The following is a 21,808-nucleotide window of genomic DNA, read 5'->3' as shown; positions in this document are numbered from 1 at the left end:
CCCATAGTAACCGGGGGGCTCGGGACTCCTGTAGCGCCAAACCAGATTAATGACTAGCTGCCTGTATCTGTATTATGCACAGGGAATGACCCCCGGCGGGCCCCGGACTGTTCCACTGCACAGACACAAGGGGGGGGCCGAGACATTTCCGCAGACTTTGCCAGTATAGAGGCATCTCTGCAGCATATTAACTGGGGAATGACTTTCACAGACGCGTCAGCTCGTTATTTACCAACTGAGGTTTTATTTTTCTCCAAAAAATGCAGTTATGTGTCAGTTGTGCAGGAATATATATATATATTATATACAGGAGAGGCAGAACGTACACATCACGTCATTCATACGGTAGAACATTCCCAAAAAGGGGGACATTTCAAGCTCCACCCCTTGAGCTGATGGGAACTCCCAGCATCCTTAGCGAGGCTGCAATACAAACATCTGCTTCTGAGGAGGCCGTGTAGCTTAACCCAGCTGCTGCCATGCTGCAAAAACTCCCAACAACCCTCTGCCCCCACAATTCCCAGCATTCCTGGCAGGTCCCAGACACTTGTAGTTCAACGCAACCGGAACGGCCATCACTTGTTGGACACCAACTTGTATTGATATTATATGGTATTTGCCTTTCTGTTTCTCTATGTCTCTCCAGTCTCAAATGCTGAAAGCTCCCTTGTTGCTAAGGTTCTTTGCCCTAGAAACCAAAACTAAAATTGATTGTTAAGGCACTGTCTACCTTCAAATAAAAGTTAGGTTTAACTTTCCCGTTTAACCAACACAACTCCTACATTTTGAGCTTTGCCCCACTGGATAAAGGGGAGGAGCAACATGTACAACATATACCAATAGCAACCAATCAGGAAGCGGCTTTACATCTCTGATGGGTTGCTATGGGTTACTAACACTGGAACAAATGCTTCTCTTTTGGTTCTTTCCAATATTCTTTCCCCAAAATAGACTCCTCACCGACTCCGAGGGGGGGGGGGTCCTGGAAATATCCTTATTGGTTTCAACATTCCAGCAGTGACCGAAGGACTGGAGCTGTACCGCTTTCTTCCACTAGATGGCAGCAGCGCACCGCCCTTCAATCACAACTTTCTATGATTTTTTACACTGAAAATCAATCCACAGAAACCGATAGGTAGCAAGTAAAGGGTAAGTAAACACTTTCTTTTCCATGATACAAATCAGCACTGGATAATTGGGGGCTCAGAACAGGCTCTGGCTGTCGGTACGGATTTCTATATATAAATGTATGGGTGGGAGCTGCCATATCGCTTGCCCCGGCTGACGCAGTACCTGATCCCCTTTACTGTCATGCCCCTATTACCCTGTACCCCTGTGCACTTATTGATTGGACAGTGGGGGTGAAACAGGAAGGAGGGGGTGCAAGTTTTTCCTGGGCTCTGAGCCCCAATGGTTCCGTTACAAGCACCAACCTGTTTGCCCTTCACATCTCTTGGGGGTCCCTCTCTGACATGGGGGCCTCTGATTGGTCTCACTCCTGATGATGTATGGAGTTGCCCCACTGGGCACTGCTGTGTGTAGGGAGGGGGGAAAGCTCTGCCCCCCCCCCCCCTTACTGTGAGATAAAGGGTAAGTAAACAAATATGACATTCCCCCTATTTAATGTCTTCTCCACATTCTATTCGTTATATTCCGTACAAAATGGAAAAGCGACTCATGAACAGAAGTAGTTTTGCTACTTGCACCCCAAAAGGAACCCCTTGAACCCGGTATAAGGGGAGGTGTCTCTGTACAAAGAACAGGTTATATAAATATATATATATATATATATATATATATATGGGGGTATTAATGCTCCGGGACTGCAGAGAATAACATGAGAATGAATGAGGTATGAGGTATTTACTAACGTGGGGGGAAGGGGATTTACCAAATAAAATGCCGGTACAGTAACCCCTAATAATGCTGCGTATATGTGCCCCCCCCCCCCCCCATGGTATGTAATGCTATAATGCCATTTATTGTCTGGGGATGCTGGGAGTTGTAGTTCAGTCTGTAGCACAGCATAGTGAGAGGCAGTTAGTGTTCAGTTCAGGTTATTTCTCCAGACGCAGGAAGGGGCAGTATGGCAGCTCCCACAGGCACCTTCTGTGTAGAGCTTAGATATCCTCCAGTACATCCGGGAGAGGGAGTTACTGGTTCCCCCCCATCCCTCCATGAGAGACTCAAGAATCACTCTAAGCAACTTCTGGATATACATTCATTCCACTGTTCCCTGCACTGATGGTTCCGACTCCTGAACAACCAAGCAGAAGGAAGCTGAAGGCAGACCATGCAAGGCATTGTGGGAAGTGTTTCAGACCAATGAATGGATTCTGGGAAGTTGCTTAGAATGACATTTAGGCTATGGTTTAGTTCCCCTTTAATTCCTGTCCTTTATATACCGCTTCCATTAAATAAACCATAACTCCCCCCCAACTTACATAATGTGGTTTTGCCCCCCCCCCCTCTCTCTCTCCAACCCCAGAACCTTCCCAAGTGCCAGTGAGACCCAACAGAACCCAATGACTGGCACTTAGCACCATTTTGCCCCCCCCAGCAATATGGCGGTTGCCCCTCTATAATAAAACCATTTGTGCTTTATCTCCTTCATCCGCGGATTCCAACATCCGGCAAATGGCGGCGCTGGTGTCGGAATGCACAGAAAGTTCTTATTTACATAGAAAATAAAGTTCTGACCGGAGACCCGGTACCGTCCGTGTGGCCCACAGGTACTGGCAGAGAGATTCCCGCTGGTACGTAGCTTTAATAACTGTAACAGTCTGTAACCAACACTGGGTCCTTGGCAGAGGGATGAACCCAACAGAACCGGATCCAGATCCGTGATTGGTGTTAGAGATGCAGTGTGGGCGGGGCAGTGCCGGCTCTCTAACACACACGTATATACAGTACATATATAAACAGAGGAGGTTCTATGGAGTAGCAGCATCTCCTGTCCCTGGTTCTGATCAGAACCGGAGGGCCCGTTGCTATGACGTTGCCATATAGAAAAGCTGGTTTCTCCCCTGGGCGATGAAGCACGGAGCTGTCGCTTCTGAATGAAGGAGTCTTCCTCATCAACAGCGGCCGCTGGTCTGTGGGGCCCCAATGGGAAAGTAACGGGGGGGGGGGCCCCAATGGGAAAGTAACACGGGGGGGGCCCCAATGGGAAAGTAACGCAGGGGCCCCACAACTGGTTCCGCTCTTCCTTACGTGCTCCGCAATCTCACATCTTGCTGGGATGGGGGGGGGGGGGGCTATAAAATCTGCACCTCTGTAAGGAAAAACGGAACATTAAAATAATGCTTAGCTGCTCTGCTTGTGGGCTGAACCCCGGCCCTGGCTAGGGAGATGTCAGTGGAATACACAGAAAGAATAGAATCGCTTCACCCCAATACATACACCCCAAAGAACTGCCACCCCCTGCAGTACAGAATTGGGACTGGACGATTACCAGTAACCCTATTGCTTCATCTATTACCCCCCACCCACAAGGTAGGTCCCTGCTAAATAAAAACATTTGTATAGTTAGAAACAGGGTCAATGAATGATCGGGGGGATGAATTTGAACCCCTTGGTGCCCCAAAGCTGTACAGCCAGCCCCTCAATACCATGCAGAGTGCCCCCTGGCGGACAGACTGTGCCTGTGCATGAAGCATCACTAACAGTTCAGAGAAGATCATCTGACTAAAACAGCCAACCTGGATGAGCAGTGGGTGGGGTTCAGACCACAAGCAATAGACTGAGTTAGAGATTGGAAAACTGGAAGCGCCTTTGACTAAATGCCTGACCAAAGGAGGCTGCAGTACTCATCAGCGCATTGCTCAGTCTCCTGCTTGTGGGCTTAGCCCTACCCACAGCATGGAGCTGCCAATACCAGGCCAGACTGGTAAGTGGGCGCAGCCCGTGGTACTTACTGGGCAAAGCCTTCATGTGAATGACCGATAGGAAGTCTGGTTTCATCCCGTTCTCCATTCCCTTCTTCCGCACTCGCACCCTATAGGGAGTTTATGGAACAAATCAGTGCAGCTCTTTCCCCACTAGAGGGCGCCCGAGAGAAGGAGTCACAATGCATAACTGTATCAGGTGATTAAACCCTGCCCCCCCCCCCCCCATATTAGGCAATTTGGTATATTCTCTGCTGTTTGTAGCCCCTCAGGGAACCCCCCCAACCTGCAGAACTTACCAGATGAGCACCCCCATAATCAGGAACAGCGCCAGCACCACAAATGCAAAGATGCCCAGAGAGATCAGGATGGCAACTTTCTCCAGGGGGTCAGTGTGCACATCTGCAGAGGGGCAGAAAGAGATTCAGGGGCAGCCCGTCATTGGGCGAGATCCTGGGGACCAATAGCAGCCTAGGAACTAATAGTAGCTCAGGCTATTACAAGGTAATAAAGGTAAAAAATGAAGGCAATGATCTGATTGGGTGATCAATGAGAAGGGGAGGGAACTATACAGAGCAGTTCCAGGGGGCACCACCAGGGGGCACCACCAGAGAGAATGCACAGCGGATGTGTGTTGCGGAGGATCATGGGTACCAATTGCTCACCAATCGGATTGTCAATTTGAGGTTCCCCTAAGTCCGTCAGGGTTTCCTCGCTGGTCGGCGTGGTGATGTCTATTTCCCCTGCGGAAACAAATAACAATGAGATGAGTCTGTGCTTCTCACTAAAAGGGTAGTGGGTACAGGGAAGGGGTTGCCAGGGTACGTGGGCACCCAAGCCAAGGATTCCATGCACCATTTCTATGTCTCCCCTCCCTAATAAAGGCAAGGGGGTATACAATAAAGGCATATGGGATACATCCCATAATGCATTGCAGGACACATCCCCCCCCCCATTGTACTGCAATAAAAAAAACATTCCCATGATGCAGTGCATTGGCCACACCCACTGCTCTTCAACAAGCAGACAGAAACACATACTGGTCCATGGCGTAGCTCTGACTTCCACACTCCAGTCGCTCCAGTTCCCGGCGTCCAGGAAATCCTTGGCGCTAACCTGAATCACATGTTCCATTCCTGCAAACGCATCTGTTATGATGTCAGAGAGGTTGGCGGTTTCCACCTAAACCAATGGGGACAGGCGAGAGTCATTCAACCAATCTGCTTGTTCCCAGGTTTTTACTGAGGGAAATAATGCTTTAATTTCAGAGATCATATTACTAAACATAATTCAGCAGGAACAGCCCCCTAAGTTTGCCCATAGCCTGTACAGAGAGATACCATAAAACTATGGCACATAGGGATTCCCCTGTACTAAGCACAATTCAGCAGGAACAGCCCCCTAAGTTTGCTCATAGCCTGTACAGAGAGATACCATAAAACTATGGCACATAGGGATTCCCCTGTACTAAGCACAATTCAGCAGGAACAGCCCCCTAAGTTTGCTCATAGCCTGTACAGAGAGATACCATAAAACTATGGCACATAGGGATTCCCCTGTACTAAGTACAATTCAGCAGGAACAGCCCCCTAAGTTTGCTCATAGCCTGTACAGAGAGATACCATAAAACTATGGCACATAGGGATTCCCCTGTACTAAGCACAATTCAGCAGGAACAGCCCCCTAAGTTTGCTCATAGCCTGTACAGAGAGATACCATAAAACTATGGCACATAGGGATTCCCCTGTACTAAGTACAATTCAGCAGGAACAGCCCCCTAAGTTTGCTCATAGCCTGTACAGAGAGATACCATAAAACTATGGCAGCATAGGGATTCCCCTGTACTAAGCACAATTCAGCAGGAACAGCCCCCTAAGTTTGCTCATAGCCTGTACAGAGAGATACCATAAAACTATGGCAGCATAGGGATTCCCCTGTACTAAGCACAATTCAGCAGGAACAGCCCCCTAAGTTTGCTCATAGCCTGTCAAAGCCACATCTGAACACATGGGGGCCCCATGTACCTCTCCTTGGGAACTGTGCCCCAGCCGGGGTGGAAGTGTGAAACAAAGATGGAGAGTGAATAGGGGTGGGAGGATGGGGCACAATACCCAGATCACACAAATAACAAGGAGACACAACCCATTCCTGCCAGACTTTCATTTTCACAATGGAAGCACAAAGGGCAACTTGCCACAACACGATTCCCCCCCCACCAATCCCAGGCCGGCAGATTCACCGCCATTCCCCCGGCTTCTATAGACAAACAGTAAATAATCCTCGGCTTTATCAGGATAAAGTGCATTGCACGGGATTCCCCGGCACAAGCAAAGGGGGGGGGGGGTCATTTTCCTCCTGTACTTGTATGAGGGGGTACCCAAGGCTCTCTCTGTTCCCTCCTGGCACTGTCCTGCTTTATGGGCACATTGCAGGGTCTGTTACCCTTTATCTGAAAGGTTAATTTGCAGCCCTGCTGCCCGGAGAGGCCTGATACAGATCAGAATGGGAGAGAGAAGTAAGCTAAGCTAAGGAAGAGACCATAAACATTAGAACTGAAATGGAAATGTCTAATTGGAAAAGAAATATCACAGTACGACTTGGACTACAGATCCCACATCCTCTGACAAAAGGCTGCTGGGAGCTGTAGTTCAACCTGCTTTATCCAAACAGATCCTGCAAAAGTCCTGGGGGTTTGAGCCCATCCAATGAGTGAAGCCAAGCTCCTTGTCTGACCATGGGAAAGAGAGCAGCGCAGGCCCCGCCTTCTGGATCACGTGACTCACCTCAGACCACAGGGGATGCTGCACGGGTCGATACTGTACGCGGAACTTGAGCTGGAAATGAGGCTCTTTGGGCCAAGTGGAAGGATAATCCCAACTGACACGGAGCCGCCTGGGAGCGAATGGGATTGGTTCCACCAACAGGTTCTCTGGAGGGTCCGGTTTGACTGGAAAATAACCCCCCCGTCAGGTTAGTAGCGATACAGATCTGCCCCACTAGCCTATACTGTATCGTTAGGGAAATTAAAGGGCAGATAAACCCGACTACATCAGCAATATGTTCCCGGAGATTCTGTAGATGCACCAACCCACAGACACTCCATTACAAAGCGGATAACAATGAGGCGCTGGGGACCCATCACATCCTATTACGGCAGAGAAAGTCCAGAGCCGAGAGCAGGGCCCGGCCAACAACAACACCGGGGATCCAACTGAAACCATGACGCAGCGAAACGCAAGCGCTGGCAGCCGGCGCGGTGGGACGGAACCTCACAATGTGTTACTGGCAGTGATGCACAGGATTCAATGTAATGGATAGAATGGGACAGTGATCAGAGCTGGGATAGAATGGGACAGTGATCAGAGCTGGGATAGAATGGGACACGTGGATCAGAGCTGGGATAGAATGGGACAGTGATCAGAGGCTGGGATATGAATGGGGACAGTGATCAAGCTGGGATAGAATGGGACAGTGATCAGAGCTGGGATAGAATGTGACAGTGATCAGAGCTGGGATAGAATGGGACAGTGATCAGAGCTGAAGAATGGACATGATCAAGCTGGATAATGGGACAGTGATCAGAGCTGGGATAGAATGGGACAGTGATCAGAGCTGGGATAGAATGGGACAGTGATCAGAGCTGGGATAGAATGGGACAGTGAATCAGAGCTGGGATAGAATGGGACAGTGATCAGAGCTGGATAGAATGGGACAGTGACAGAGCTGGAAGAATGGGACAGTGATCAGAGCTGGGATAGAATGGGGACAGTGATCAGAGCTGGGAATAGAATGGGACAGTGATCAGAGCTGGGATAGAATGGGACAGTGATCAGAGCTGGATAGAATGGGACAGTGATCAGAGCTGGGATAGAATGGGAACAGTGATCAGAGCTGGAATAGAATGTGACAGTGATCAGAGCTGGATAGAATGGGACAGTGATCAGAGCTGGGATAGAATGGGGACAGTGATCAGAGCTGGGATAGAATGGGACAGTGATCAGAGCTGGGATAGAATGGGACAGTGATCAGAGCTGGGATAGAATGGGACAGTGATCAGAGCTGGGATAGAATGGGACAGTGATCAGAGCTGGGATAGAATGGGACAGTGATCAGAGCTGGGATAGAATGGACAGTGATCCGAGCTGGGATAGAATGGGACAGTGATCAGAGCTGGGATAGAATGGGACAGTGATCAGAGCTGGGATAGAATGGGCACAGTGATCAGAGCTGGGATAGAATGGGACAGTGATCAGAGCTGGGATAGAATGGGACAGTGATCAGAGCTGGGATAGAATGGGACAGTGATCAGAGCTGGGATAGAATGGGACAGTGATCAGAGCTGGGATAGAATGGGACAGTGATCAGAGCTGGGATAGAATGGGACAGTGATCAGAGCTGGGATAGAATGGGACAGTGATCAGAGCTGGGATAGAATGGGACAGTGATCAGAGCTGGGATAGAATGGGACAGTGATCAGAGCTGGGATAGAATGGGACAGTGATCAGAGCTGGGATAGAATGGGACAGTGATCAGAGCTGGGATAGAATGGGACAGTGATCAGAGCTGGGATAGAATGGGACAGTGATCAGAGCTGGGATAGAATGGGACAGTGATCAGAGCTGGGATAGAATGGGACAGTGATCAGAGCTGGGATAGAAGGTAGCCATGATGAGAGCCGGACAGAGTGTAAGAGGGATTGTAGCTCGTATCCCAGACATTTCTCTCCCACGGAACATTCTTAGCATTCCTAGAACCATTCCCAGTAACACCGCTCAGTAGAACATTAGTGCCAGGGAGGAATGTGGCGCGGGTGCAGCAGTGAGACGGGGGCAGAACACTCTCATTCACTTGTACTAACGAGCAGTTATTCCTGTCTGTAGCCACAAAGGCTCTCAGTCTGGGACTTTAGGTTTCTCCAGTCTGCCCCTCTCTCTCTCTCTCTCTCTCTCTCTCTCTCTCTCTCTCGGGCTCTGCCCCTCTCTCTCTCTCTCTCTCTCTCTCTCGGGCTCTGCCCCTCTCTCTCTCTCGGGCTCTGCCCCTCTCTCTCTCTCTCTCGGGCTCTGCCCCTCTCTCTCTCTCTCTCGGGCTCTGCCCCTCTCTCTCTCTCTCTCTGGCTCTGCCCCTCTCTCTCTCTCGGGTTCTGCCACTCTCTCTCGGGCTCTGCCCCTCTCTCTCTCTCGGGCTCTGCCCCTCTCTCTCTCTCGGGCTCTGCCCCTCTCTCTCTCTCGGGCTCTGCCCCTCTTTCTCTCTCTCTCTCTCGGGCTCTGCCTCTCTCTCTCTCTCTCTCTCTCTCTCTCTCGGGCTCTGCCCCTCTCTCTCTCTCTCTCTCTCTCGGGCGCTGCCTCTCTCTCTCTCTCGGGCTCTGCCCCCCCTCTCTCTCTCGACTCTGCCCCTCTCTCTCTCTTGGGCTCAAATCAGCTTTATTGGCAGGACCAAATACATTTAGCATGGGGGGGGGGTTTAAGGGGTGGGGATATGGGGTCAGTATATGGGAATGGGGGGGTTTAAGGGGTGGGGATATGGGGTCAGTATATGGGAATGGGGGGGTTTAAGGGGTGGGGATATGGGGTCAGTATATGGGAATGGGGGGGTTTAAGGGGTGGGGATATGGGGTCAGTATATGGGAATGGGGGGTTTAAGGGGTGGGGATATGGGGTCAGTATATGGGAATGGGGGGGTTTAAGGGGTGGGGATATGGGGTCAGTATATGGGAATGGGGGGGTTTAAGGGGTGGGGATATGGGGTCAGTATATGGGGACAGGGGAAAGTCCTGTCTCTCTCAGTCTATGACAGTCAGTTACGTATTGTGCTGCCATTGTTGCTGTTGGTGCCTCTTCTCTCAGTAGGATGCGGAGTTTTCTCTTTTCTTCTATAGATGGGAAGTCTGGGATGTGATGGGAGAGTCTCTGGCAGTGGGGTCTCTCAGGGCTGAGTATTTGGGTCTCTGGCAGTGGGGTCTCTCAGGGCTGAGTATTTGGGTCTCTGGCAGTGGGGTCTCTCAGGGCTGAGTATTTGGGTCTCTGACAGTGGGTGTCTCTCAGGGCTGAGTATTTGGGTCTCTGGCAGTGGGGTCTCTCAGGGCTGAGTATTTGGGTCTCTGGCAGTGGGTGTCTCTCAGTGCTGAGTATTTGGGTCTCTGGCAGTGGGTGTCTCTCAGGGCTGAGTATTTGGGTCTCTGGCAGTGGGTGTCTCTCAGTGCTGAGTATTTGGGTCTCTGGCAGTGGTGTCTCTCAGTGCTGAGTATTTGGGTCTCTGGCAGTGGGTGTCTCTCAGGGCTGAGTATTTGGGTCTCTGGCAGTGGGTGTCTCTCAGTGCTGAGTATTTGGGTCTCTGGCAGTGGGTGTCTCTCAGTGCTGAGTATTTGGGTCTCTGGCAGTGGTGTCTCTCAGGGCTGAGTATTTGGGTCTCTGGCAGTGAGTGTCTCTCAGGGCTGAGTATTTGGGTCTCTGGCAGTGGGTGTCTCTCAGGGCTGAGTATTTGGGTCTCTGGCAGTGGGGTCTCTCAGGGCTGAGTATTTGGGTCTCTGGCAGTGGGTGTCTCTCAGGGCTGAGTATTTGGGTCTCTGGCAGTGGGTGTCTCTCAGGGCTGAATATTTGGGTGTCTGGCAGTGGGTGTCTCTCAGGGCTGAGTATTTGGGTCTCTGGCAGTAGGTGTCTCTCAGGGCTGAGTATTTGGGTGTCTGGCAGTAGGTGTCTCTCAGTGCTGAGTATTTGGGTGTCTGGCAGTAGGTGTCTCTCAGTGCTGAGTATTTGGCTCTCTGGCAGTAGGTGTCTCTCAGGGCTGAGTATTTGGGTCTCTGGCAGTGGGTGTCTCTCAGGGCTGAGTATTTGGGTCTCTGGCAGTGGGTGTCTCTCAGGGCTGAGTATTTGGCTCTCTGGCAGTGGGTGTCTCTCAGGGCTGAGTATTTGGCTCTCTGGCAGTGGGTGTCTCTCAGGGCTGAATATTTGGGTGTCTGGCAGTGGGTGTCTCTCAGGGCTGAGTATTTGGGTCTCTGGCAGTAGGTGTCTCTCAGGGCTGAGTATTTGGGTGTCTGGCAGTGGGGTCTCTCAGGGCTGAGTATTTGGGTCTCTGGCAGTAGGTGTCTCTCAGGGCTGAGTATTTGGGTCTCTGGCAGTAGGTGTCTCTCAGGGCTGAGTATTTGGGTCTCTGGCAGTAGGTGTCTCTCAGTGCTGAGTATTTGGCTCTCTGGCAGTAGGTGTCTCACAGGGCTGAGTATTTGGGTCTCTGGCAGTGGGTGTCTCTCAGGGCTGAGTATTTGGGTCTCTGGCAGTGGGTGTCTCTCAGGGCTGAGTATTTGGGTCTCTGGCAGTGGGTGTCTCTCAGTGCTGAGTATTTGGGTGTCTGGCAGTGGGTGTCTCTCAGGGCTGAGTATTTGGGTCTCTGGCAGTGGGTGTCTCTCAGTGCTGAGTATTTGGCTCTCTGGCAGTAGGTGTCTCTCAGGGCTGAGTATTTGGGTCTCTGGCAGTGGGTGTCTCTCAGGGCTGAGTATTTGGGTCTCTGGCAGTGGGGTCTCTCAGGGCTGAGTATTTGGGTCTCTGGCAGTGGGTGTCTCTCAGGGCTGAGTATTTGGGTCTCTGGCAGTGGGTGTCTCTCAGGGCTGAATATTTGGGTGTCTGGCAGTGGGTGTCTCTCAGGGCTGAGTATTTGGGTCTCTGGCAGTAGGTGTCTCTCAGGGCTGAGTATTTGGGTGTCTGGCAGTAGGTGTCTCTCAGTGCTGAGTATTTGGGTGTCTGGCAGTAGGTGTCTCTCAGTGCTGAGTATTTGGGTCTCTGGCAGTGGGTGTCTCTCAGGGCTGAGTATTTGGGTCTCTGGCAGTAGGTGTCTCTCAGTGCTGAGTATTTGGGTCTCTGGCAGTGGGTGTCTCTCAGGGCTGAGTATTTGGGTCTCTGGCAGTGGGTGTCTCTCAGGGCTGAGTATTTGGGTCTCTGGCAGTGGGTGTCTCTCAGGGCTGAGTATTTGGGTCTCTGGCAGTGGGTGTCTCTCAGGGCTGAGTATTTGGGTCTCTGGCAGTAGGTGTCTCTCAGTGCTGAGTATTTGGGTCTCTGGCAGTAGGTGTCTCTCAGGGCTGAGTATTTGGGTCTCTGGCAGTGGGTGTCTCTCAGGGCTGAGTATTTGGCTCTCTGGCAGTGGGTGTCTCCTCAGGGCTGAATATTTGGTGTCTGGCAGTGGGTGTCTCTCAGGGCTGAGTATTTGGGTCTCTGGCAGTAGGTGTCCTCTCAGGGCTGAGTATTTGGGTGTCTGGCAGTGGGGTCTCTCAGGGCTGAGTATTTGGGTCTCTGGCAGTAGGTGTCTCTCAGGGCTGAGTATTTGGGTGTCTGGCAGTGGGGTCTCTCAGGGCTGAGTATTTGGGTCTCTGGCAGTAGGTGTCTCTCAGGGCTGAGTATTTGGGTCTCTGCAGTAGGTGTCCAGGGCTGAGTATTTGGGTCTCTGGCAGTAGGTGTCTCTCAGTGCTGAGTATTTGGCTCTCTGGCAGTAGGTGTCTCACAGGGCTGAGTATTTGGGTCTCTGGCAGTGGGTGTCTCTCAGGGCTGAGTATTTGGTCTCTGGCAGTGGGGTGTCTCTCAGGGCTGAGTATTTGGGTCTCTGGCAGTAGGTGTCTCTCAGTGCTGAGTATTTGGGTGTCTGGCAGTAGGTGTCTCTCAGTGCTGAGTATTTGGCTCTCTGGCAGTAGGTGTCTCTCAGGGCTGAGTATTTGGGTCTCTGGCAGTGGGTGTCTCTCAGGGCTGAGTATTTGGGTCTCTGGCAGTAGGTGTCTCTCAGTGCTGAGTATTTGGGTGTCTGGCAGTGGGTGTCTCTCAGGGGCTGAGTATTTGGGTCTCTGGCAGTGGGTGTCTCTCAGTGCTGAGTATTTGGCTCTCTGGCAGTAGGTGTCTCTCAGGGCTTGAGTATTTGGGTCTCTGGCAGTGGGTGTCTCTCAGGGCTGAGTATTTGGGGTCTCTGGCAGTGGGGTCTCTCAGGGCTGAGTATTTGGGTCTCTGGCAGTGGGTGTCTCTCAGGGCTGAGTATTTGGGTCTCTGGCAGTGGGTGTCTCTCAGGGCTGAATATTTGGGTGTCTGGCAGTGGGGTGTCTCTCAGGGCTGAGTATTTGGGTCTTCTGGCAGTAGGTGTCTCTCAGGGCTGAGTATTTGGGTGTCTGGCAGTAGGTGTCTCTCAGTGCTGAGTATTTGGGTGTCTGGCAGTGGGTGTCTCTCAGGGCTGAGTATTTGGGTCTCTGACAGTGGGTGTCTCTCAGGGCTGAGTATTTGGGTCCTCTGGCAGTGGGGTGTCTCTCAGTGCTGAGTATTTGGGTCTCTGGCAGTGGGTGTCTCTCAGGGCTGAGTATTTGGGTCTCTGGCAGTGGGTGTCTCTCAGGGCTGAGTATTTGGGTCTCTGGCAGTGGGTGTCCTTCTCAGGGCTGAGTATTTGGGTCTCTGACAATGGGTGTCTCTCAGGGCTGAGTATTTGGGTCTCTGGCAGTGGGTGTCTCTCAGTGCTGAGTATTTGGGTCTCTGGCAGTGGGTTGTCTCTCAGGGCTGAGTATTTGGGTCTCTGGCAGTAGGTGTCTCTCAGTGCTGAGTATTTGGGTCTCTGGCAGTAGGTGTCTCTCAGGGCTGAGTATTTGGGTCTCTGGCAGTGGGTGTCTCTCAGGGCTGAGTATTTGGGTCTCTGGCAGTGGGTGTCTCTCAGGGCTGAGTATTTGGGTCTCTGGCAGTGGGTGTCTCTCAGGGCTGAGTATTTGGGTCTCTGGCAGTAGGTGTCTCTCAGTGCTGAGTATTTGGGTCTCTGGCAGTAGGTGTCTCTCAGTGCTTGAGTATTTGGGTCTCTGGCAGTAGGTGTCTCTCAGGGCTGAGTATTTGGGTCTCTGGCAGTGGGTGTCTCTCAGGGCTGAGTATTTGGGTCTCTGGCAGTGGGTGTCTCTCAGGGCTGAGTATTTGGGTCTCTGGCAGTGGGTGTCTCTCAGGGCTGAGTATTTGGCTCTCTGGCAGTGGGTGTCTCTCAGGGCTGAGTATTTGGCTCTCTGGCAGTGGGTGTCTCTCAGGGCTGAGTATTTGGGTCTCTGGCAGTGGGTGTCTCTCAGGGCTGAGTATTTGGGTCTCTGGCAGTGGGTGTCTCTCAGGGCTGAGTATTTGGCTCTCTGGCAGTGGGTGTCTCTCAGGCTGAATATTTGGGTGTCTGGCAGTGGGTGTCTCTCAGGGCTGAGTATTTGGGTCTCTGGCAGTGGGTGTCTCTCAGGGCTGAGTATTTGGGTCTCTGGCAGTGGGTGTCTCTCAGGGCTGAGTATTTGGGTCTCTGGCAGTAGGTGTCTCTCAGTGCTGAGTATTTGGGTGTCTGGCAGTAGGTGTCTCTCAGTGCTGAGTATTTGGCTCTCTGGCAGTAGGTGTCTCTCAGGGCTGAGTATTTGGGTCTCTGGCAGTGGGTGTCTCTCAGGGCTGAGTATTTGGGTCTCTGGCAGTAGGTGTCTCTCAGTGCTGAGTATTTGGGTGTCTGGCAGTAGGTGTCTCTCAGTGCTGAGTATTTGGCTCTCTGGCAGTAGGTGTCTCTCAGGGCTGAGTATTTGGGTCTCTGGCAGTGGGTGTCTCTCAGGGCTGAGTATTTGGGTCTCTGGCAGTAGGTGTCTCTCAGTGCTGAGTATTTGGGTCTCATCCCCTACTGCCTCCTGGTCACATGACTGGCACAGCCGGCTCTCCCTGGGCCTGTAGGTCTGTCGGTGCCAGTTCAATCTCCAGGCTGTGGGCACTCAGTCTGTACTGGCTCAGGGTCTGCCTGGCTTTGGGCTTCTGTAGCCTTTCCAGGTATGGGCCCAGTCTGTATTCCCTCCCTAGTGATTGGTAGATCGTAAGCTTCTGGGAGTTTGCTATCTCTTCCCTCCAATCACAGATATATTGCTCTTTTGACTGGTTTGTTGTTTGTGTTACTCGGCCTTTAGTCAGTGGGTGGGGGGCTTGGGTGGGCAGGGTGCTGATGGGTTGTTTCAGGGCACAAGGCTTTCCCTGGGTCTCATTGTGCAACATGGCTTTATGGGGGTAGGTCCTGGGGTTGCTGTTGTGTAGGTGTGCCCTCTCTCTCTCTCTCTCTCTCTCTCTTGGGCTCTGGCCCTCTCTCTCTCTCTCTCTCTCTCTCTCTTGGGCTCTGGCCCTCTCTCTCTCTCTCTCTCTCTCTCTCTCTCTCTCTTGGGCTCTGGCCCTCTCTCTCTCTCTCTCTCTCTCTCTCTTGGGCTCTGGCCCTCTCTCTCTCTCTCTCTCTCTCTTGGGCTCTGGCCCTCTCTCTCTCTCTCTCTCTTGGGCTCTGGCCCTCTCTCTCTCTCTCTCTCTCTTGGGCTCTGGCCCTCTCTCTCTCTCTCGGGCTCTGGCCCTCTCTCTCTCTCTCTCTCTCTCTCTCTTTCTCTTGGGCTCTGGCCCTCTCTCTCTCTCTCTCTCTCTCTCGGGCTCTGTTCTGCTCTGTATCTTTTCCATAATAAAATTGTGATGATGATGATGAAGATGAAGAGGCTACACATATTGCTGGAGAGCTCATCTGGCTGATTAAATGATGGGGGATACAGTTGGGGGGGGGGGCCACGGGGGGGCCTGGTTGTAAGACAGTTTATGAGGGGTCTTGTCTTCACTAATTCCCATTAAAGGGGAAGTAGAGGGCAAAATGCAGGGCATGGAGAAAGCAATCAGCGTTAGTAATTCGATTTTGATGTTACATAAGGGGGGCATTGTTGTGTGTGTGGGGGGCACTTGTGTGTGGGGGGGGGCAGCTCATATCTTCCTTCCGCAGCCTGTTGGCGGCTGTGAGGGGAAAATAACAGCGGCTTGTGGGTCGGAATCATTTCCAGTAACACAATAGAAAGGGAATCTTTCCCTAGAGAGCGGGGGGGGGGGGGGTAAATGCCACAACAATACAGTCATTATAGTGTCAGTCAGTTAGGCCTGCGTGGGCCCCCAGGCTGTGACTCAGCCCCCCCCCCCCCCCGGGGCAGGACCCTCGCTCTCATGTGGTGGGACCTGGGGAGGAACAGACTTTGTGGGGATTTATTATTGAAATTGATCTCAGCTGTTGTTGAACTACAACCCTACAGCAGCTCGGGGTTACCGGCCCGTGAGTGCCCAGCGTGGGCGGAACCACAAGAACCACAGACGGGCGCCGCTCACAAGACAGCATAACCCTTACGAGACAGCATTACCCTTACGAGACAGCATTACCCTCACGAGACAGCATTACCCTCACGAGACAGCATTACCCTCACGAGACAGCATTACCCTCACGAGACAGCATTACCCTCACGAGACAGCATTACCCTCACGAGACAGCATAACCCTCACGAGACAGCATAACCCTCACGAGACAGCATAACCCTCACGAGACAGCATTACCCTCACGAGACAGCATTACCCTCACGAGACAGCATTACCCTCACGAGACAGCATTACCCTCACGAGACAGCATTACCCTCACGAGACAGCATTACACTCACCTATAGACTGCATGGTGACATCCAGCAGCCGGAAACTGGATCCCAGCGGGTTTTCCTCTGTGATGTTCATCTGGTAGGAGCTCCAGAACTCGGACTTCCTGACGGAGCACATATTGGGCCGCACCGGTTCCTGCAGGCACACCCCAATCATGTGATTCCTGCTCCTGCACAATGAGACAATATATAACAGGTAAAGGACAAGTAAAACAAATAAAAAAATAGTGTTCAGTCAACTCTCATCTATTGCCCCACTTGGTCTGTTCAGCGGAGCCTTAGGGCAGGTCACAGGCCGAGATTCCCTAAATCCCCCTCTACTGACCCCGATGAGAATCTCTTCCTAGGGGGCAATGGAGGGGGGGGGGGGGTTGGGCATGTACAGGCGACCCCCAAAGTGCAGATTCCATGGGTAAGAAGGGCTCCCAGGCCCATGAAAGGGTCTCTGCTGAGGGGCAATCGGGTGGTTTTGTGATACAAACTCATTAACCACCGGAGAGCACTTCCCCGACCGCAGGAGAGGGTCAGGCTGTGTGAGACCGCAGCATTAAAGCCAGGAATAGAGAAGGCCTGTGATTCGCTAGCGGATCCGACTCATCACTCACACCTTCCCCACCGCAGGCTCCGTGCAAGGCTCCGCCGAGGGGGTTACTGGGATGTGGCTCTGCCACAGGGAACACCAAGGAATGTTCTGCACACTGGGCTCCTGTAGTAACTAAATGGGCCCAGTTAGGCTCAGCTTAACAATACATTGCTATTGGGAGATAACGTACCCCCCAGTACCAGTGTGTATATTGTACTGAAGTCTAATGCCAGGCCAACTTCCCCTTTAAATGCCCTGAAATTAATACAGTACAATACAAATGAAAATTGTACTTATGAGCTGGATGAGTAAGTCTGGCACATGTGGGGTTAATAGAAGGGGAGTGGGGGGGGCCTGATCATTCACACAATAAGGGATGACAGGGGCCTGAGTCACGAGCCCGGGGCAATGACTTCTCACTGAGGGAATTTAGCAGCAGCCCCTCCAGCCCAGCAGCACCGCCTCACTTACAGGCTCTTCCCATCATGCACTGGGCCCCATGTATATACTGCTATGGGCAGGGGCTGCTGGGAGAGGGGCAAGATGGGACTCAGCAGGGCAAGGTGGGACTCAGCAGGGCAAGGTGGGACTCAGCAGGGCAAGGTGGGACTCAGCAGGGCAAGGTGGGACTCAGCAGGGCAAGGTGGGACTCAGCAGGGCAAGGTGGGACTCAGCAGGGCAAGGTGGGACTCAGCAGGGCAAGATGGGAATCAGCAGGGCAAGATGGAGACAGTAGGGCAAGATGGGAATCAGCAGGGCAAGATGGAGACAGTAGGGCAAGATGGAGACAGCAGGGCAAGATGGAGACAGTAGGACAAGATGGAGACAGTAGGACAAGATGGAGACAGTAGGACAAGATGGAGACAGTAGGGCAAGATGGGAATCAGCAGGGCAAGGTGGAGACAGTAGGGCAAGATGGAGACAGTAGGGCAAGATGGGAATCAGCAGGGCAAGATGGAGACAGTAGGGCAGATGGGAATCAGCGGAATGGGACAGCGGGCAAGATGGAGACAGTAGGGCAAGATGGGAATCAGCAGGGCAAGGTGGGAATCAGCAGGGCAAGGTGGAGACAGTAGGGCAAGATGGAGACAGCAGGGCAAGATGGAGACAGTAGGACAAGATGGAGACAGTAGGATAAGATGGAGACAGTAGGGCAAGATGGAGACAGTAGGGCAAGGTGGGAATCAGCAGGGCAAGATGGGAATCAGCAGGGCAAGATGGAGACAGTAGGGCAAGATGGAGACAGTAGGGCAAGGTGGGAATCAGCAGGGCAAGATGGAGACAGTAGGGCAAGATGGAGACAGCAGGGCAAGATGGAGACAGTAGGACAGATGGAGACAGTAGGACAAGATGGAGACAGTAGGGCAAGATGGAGACAGTAGGGCAAGATGGGAATCAGCAGGGCAAGATGGGAATCAGCAGGGCAAGATGGAGACAGTAGGGCAAGATGGGAATCAGCAGGGCAAGATGGGAATCAGCAGGGCAAGATGGAGACAGTAGGGCAAGATGGGAATCAGCAGGGCAAGGTGGGAATCAGCAGGGCAAGGTGGGAATCAGCAGGGCAAGATGGAGACAGCAGGGCAAGATGGAGACAGTAGGACAAGATGGAGACAGTAGGACAAGATGGAGACAGTAGGGCAAGATGGAGACAGTAGGGCAAGATGGAGACAGTAGGGCAAGATGGAGACAGTAGGACAAGATGGAGACAGCAGGGCAAGATGGAGACAGTAGGACAAGATGGAGACAGCAGGGCAAGATGGAGACAGTAGGGCAAGGTGGGAATCAGCAGGGCAAGATGGGAATCAGCAGGGCAAGATGGAGACAGTAGGGCAGTGGAGCAGTGGGCAAGATGGAGACAGTAGGGCAGATGACAGTAGGGCAAGATGGAGACAGTAGGGCAAGATGGAGACAGTAGGGCAAGATGGAGACAGTAGGGCAAGATGGAGACAGTAGGACAAGATGGAGACAGTAGGGCAAGATGGAGACAGTAGGACAAGATGGAGACAGTAGGGCAAGATGGGGACAGTAACAATTGATATTGCTGGTGACAAACCTGCAGCCCTTTCTTGTTGCTATAGAACAACTCCCTGCACCCACATGTTGCTGTGAGGGGAAGGCAATGTGCTGGGCAGAGCAGTTCATACAGTTAGTGGGGGGGTATTACTACATGGGAAGGATGCTTAGAGCTGTAACAGTGGAAAGTCTTAGCGCCGCTGAGAGAATCTCTCCCCAGGGGCAGTCTCTGAGCCAGAAGGCGGTCTGTCTGCTTCCCCTGCTGGAATCTACAAGCCGATTGCTGGCAAAGGGCCACATCTCTCACAGACGGTGACACACACACGGCTAAGGGTCAAACTCATTGAGACGGGAGGATGCAACCAGCAGCCATATGTGCCCCCCCCCTGCACTCTGTAATTACAGATAGTACCTATAATACCCCCGCCCGGGGCAGGAGATCCAGCACAGGCTCCAATGTCTGAAAGAGGGTCCTGTCTGCCCCCCCCGGCTCTGCCCCCAATAGGTGGCTCCATCCAGGGAAAGACCCCTTGCTCGTCAGCTCCTCCTCCCATGCTAGGCGGCCTGTGCCCAGCGCCCCCTACTGTTGCACCCTAAGTACATGCCTCTTCTGCCCAAATACTGTATTGCCCAAGGGAAACAACATGGCAGCTCCCACTGACAAACAGATATATCAGCTAAAACTATTTCTACCAGATCATTATTGGGCCAATTCAGATGCTTTACGGTGCTTTAAAGGCAAATTATACCCAAAGGATTATCCCAGCAATAACCAGCCTGTGGCGCTATACGGTACGTGTGTGTTTAGCTCATCCAGTTTATGTATTAGCCAGAATAACATGCTACTGGGGAGGAAAGAGGTTATTTAGGGGGGTGGAACCCATTAGTCTATAAGGATATAATTCATGGGCATATTCAAATGTTTACACTGTAGCCAGTCAGAGCATTGAGAGTGCTAGACCAACCTGCAGCCAATCAGAGCATTAGAATATTCTTAGGGGCCAATCAGAGCACTGGAGCTTTCCTTACTGATATAATAAAGCCCCATGGAATGCTGGGAATCCAATCTAAGACATATAAATAGAGAGTAGATGGGCGCAGACATTTCCGGGCGGCGCATTAGATCCGGACAAAATCACATTGGGTGGCGAAAGATTTTAAAATAATTTCAAGCCAGAGGCATTTAGACTGGGCTGAGCTGCAGGCAGGGGGGCACCATATGCCAGGGGGGGCACCATATGCCAGGGAAAGGGCAGATAAATACACAGCTACGGTTTCATGGGCCGATGGGACAGGGACACGGGGAAGGGAGCGATCGGGTTACTGGGTCTCACAGCCCAGAGCAAATCTCAGGTGCCAGTAAATTGGGGGCTTCCTGGAAGTCTCAGAGACTCATAGCTAGCAGAATAATTTAAGCTCAAGGTGCGGGGGCAGCTCTGGCACCCTGATAAATTATATACCTGGAAGATGAATACAACAATGCTCTGTGTACTAATCATGGCAGGCTGTAAAAATTACTGTGCCACTGTCAGACTGGGAATTCACTTAATCAGTAGGAATGTCATCAGATCTGCTACCTGAACAATGCATAAGCCCTGCTATGTAGTATGTACCGGGGATAGTATCTCTGTACCTATAGTACTGCCAGAATGTGTCCTGCTCCCTCAGCCATAATCAACCAATGGCCAGGGTAGATCAGCCATTAGGATCATATGTGCCACTGTGACAGAATGCTCTGTTATACAGATAGCTAGAATCTCAGCCATAAAGCAGGGCAGGACTGCTGCTTACAATGGGGGGGGGGGATGAGATAGGATCTGTGCCAGTGGGATAGAATGTTCTGTTATACAGATAGCTAGAATCTCAGACATTTAACACAAACATTTTACTTCTCTGTAATATTCCTTTAATATCCACCCCAGAGCGGCCTCTCGTGCTGAACAGACAGGGTTTGTATAACTCCGTTGCTAGGAAGAGGCCTTTTTCCCAAAAAAAATAATTAGGAATCAAAAACATATGTTCTGCCCTGCCGTGCTTTCATTACCCAGAATCCCGTGCAGCTCTTGGCACCTAGTCGTTTCCTGGCCTGAATTTGGCAGCTTTCGGCTCAGCTCCCGAAAAACGACAAGACTAAGGTGGGAGCCAGGAAGAAGTGAGGAGAGAGACCCCTCGGTGTAGTACCCTGCCAACCTTAGTATAGTACCATCTGCCAGCCATATGTGTAGTTCCCCTGCCAACCTTAGTATAGTACCCTGTGCCAGCCATATGTGTAGTACCCCCTGCCAACCTTAGTATAGTACCATCTGCCAGCCATATGTGTAGTACCCCCTGCCAACCTTAGTATAGTACCATCTGCCAGCCATATGTGTAGTATCCCCTGCCAACCTTAGTATAGTACCCCCTGCCAGCCATGTGTAGTACCCCCCTGCCAGCCATATGTGTAGTACCATCTGCCAGCCATATGTGTAGTACCCCCTGCCAACCTTAGTATAGTACCATCTGCCAGCCATATGTGTAGACCCCCGGCCAACCTTAGTATAGTACCATCTGCCAGCCATATGTGTAGTACCCCCTGCCAACCTTAGTATAGTACCATCTGCCAGCCATATGTGTAGTACCCCCTGCCAACCTTAGTATAGTACCATCTGCCAGCCATATGTGTAGTACCCCTGCCAACCTTAGTATAGTACCATCTGCCAGCCATATGTGAGTACCCCCTGCCAACCTTAGTATAGTACCATCTGCCAGCCATATGTGTAGTACCCCCTGCCAACCTTAGTATAGTACCCCCTGCCAGCCATATGTGTAGTACCCCCTGCCAACCTTAGTATAGTACCATCTGCCAGCCATATGTGTAGTACCCCCTGCCAACCTTAGTATAGTACCCCCTGC

General features: G+C 51.9%; 1 protein-coding gene across 3 annotated transcripts in view; it reads right to left on the bottom strand.

Annotated features, from left to right (window-relative positions):
- Positions 1–221: 221 nt before the first annotated feature.
- il11ra (interleukin 11 receptor subunit alpha) overlaps positions 222–21,808 on the bottom strand; it is a 60,166-nt gene continuing 38,579 nt past the window's right edge. For 2 of the 3 annotated variants that reach the window (XM_031898474.1, XM_031898527.1), the window contains 7 exons: positions 16,327–16,490; positions 6,671–6,834; positions 4,928–5,069; positions 4,553–4,630; positions 4,187–4,289; positions 3,918–3,997; positions 222–3,274 (listed from right to left, as the gene is read on the bottom strand). In XM_031898474.1, coding sequence (XP_031754334.1) covers positions 3,258–3,274; positions 3,918–3,997; positions 4,187–4,289; positions 4,553–4,630; positions 4,928–5,069; positions 6,671–6,834; positions 16,327–16,490 — 748 coding nt within the window. In that variant the 3' untranslated portion in view covers positions 222–3,257. 3 annotated transcript variants of the gene reach the window in all.

Source organism: Xenopus tropicalis, chromosome 1, assembly GCF_000004195.4.
Source record: "Xenopus tropicalis strain Nigerian chromosome 1, UCB_Xtro_10.0, whole genome shotgun sequence".
NCBI classification, from domain to species: domain Eukaryota; kingdom Metazoa; phylum Chordata; class Amphibia; order Anura; family Pipidae; genus Xenopus; species Xenopus tropicalis.
The sequence above is the reverse complement of the archived record's forward strand: the minus strand, read 5'-3'. Positions and strand labels throughout refer to the sequence as shown.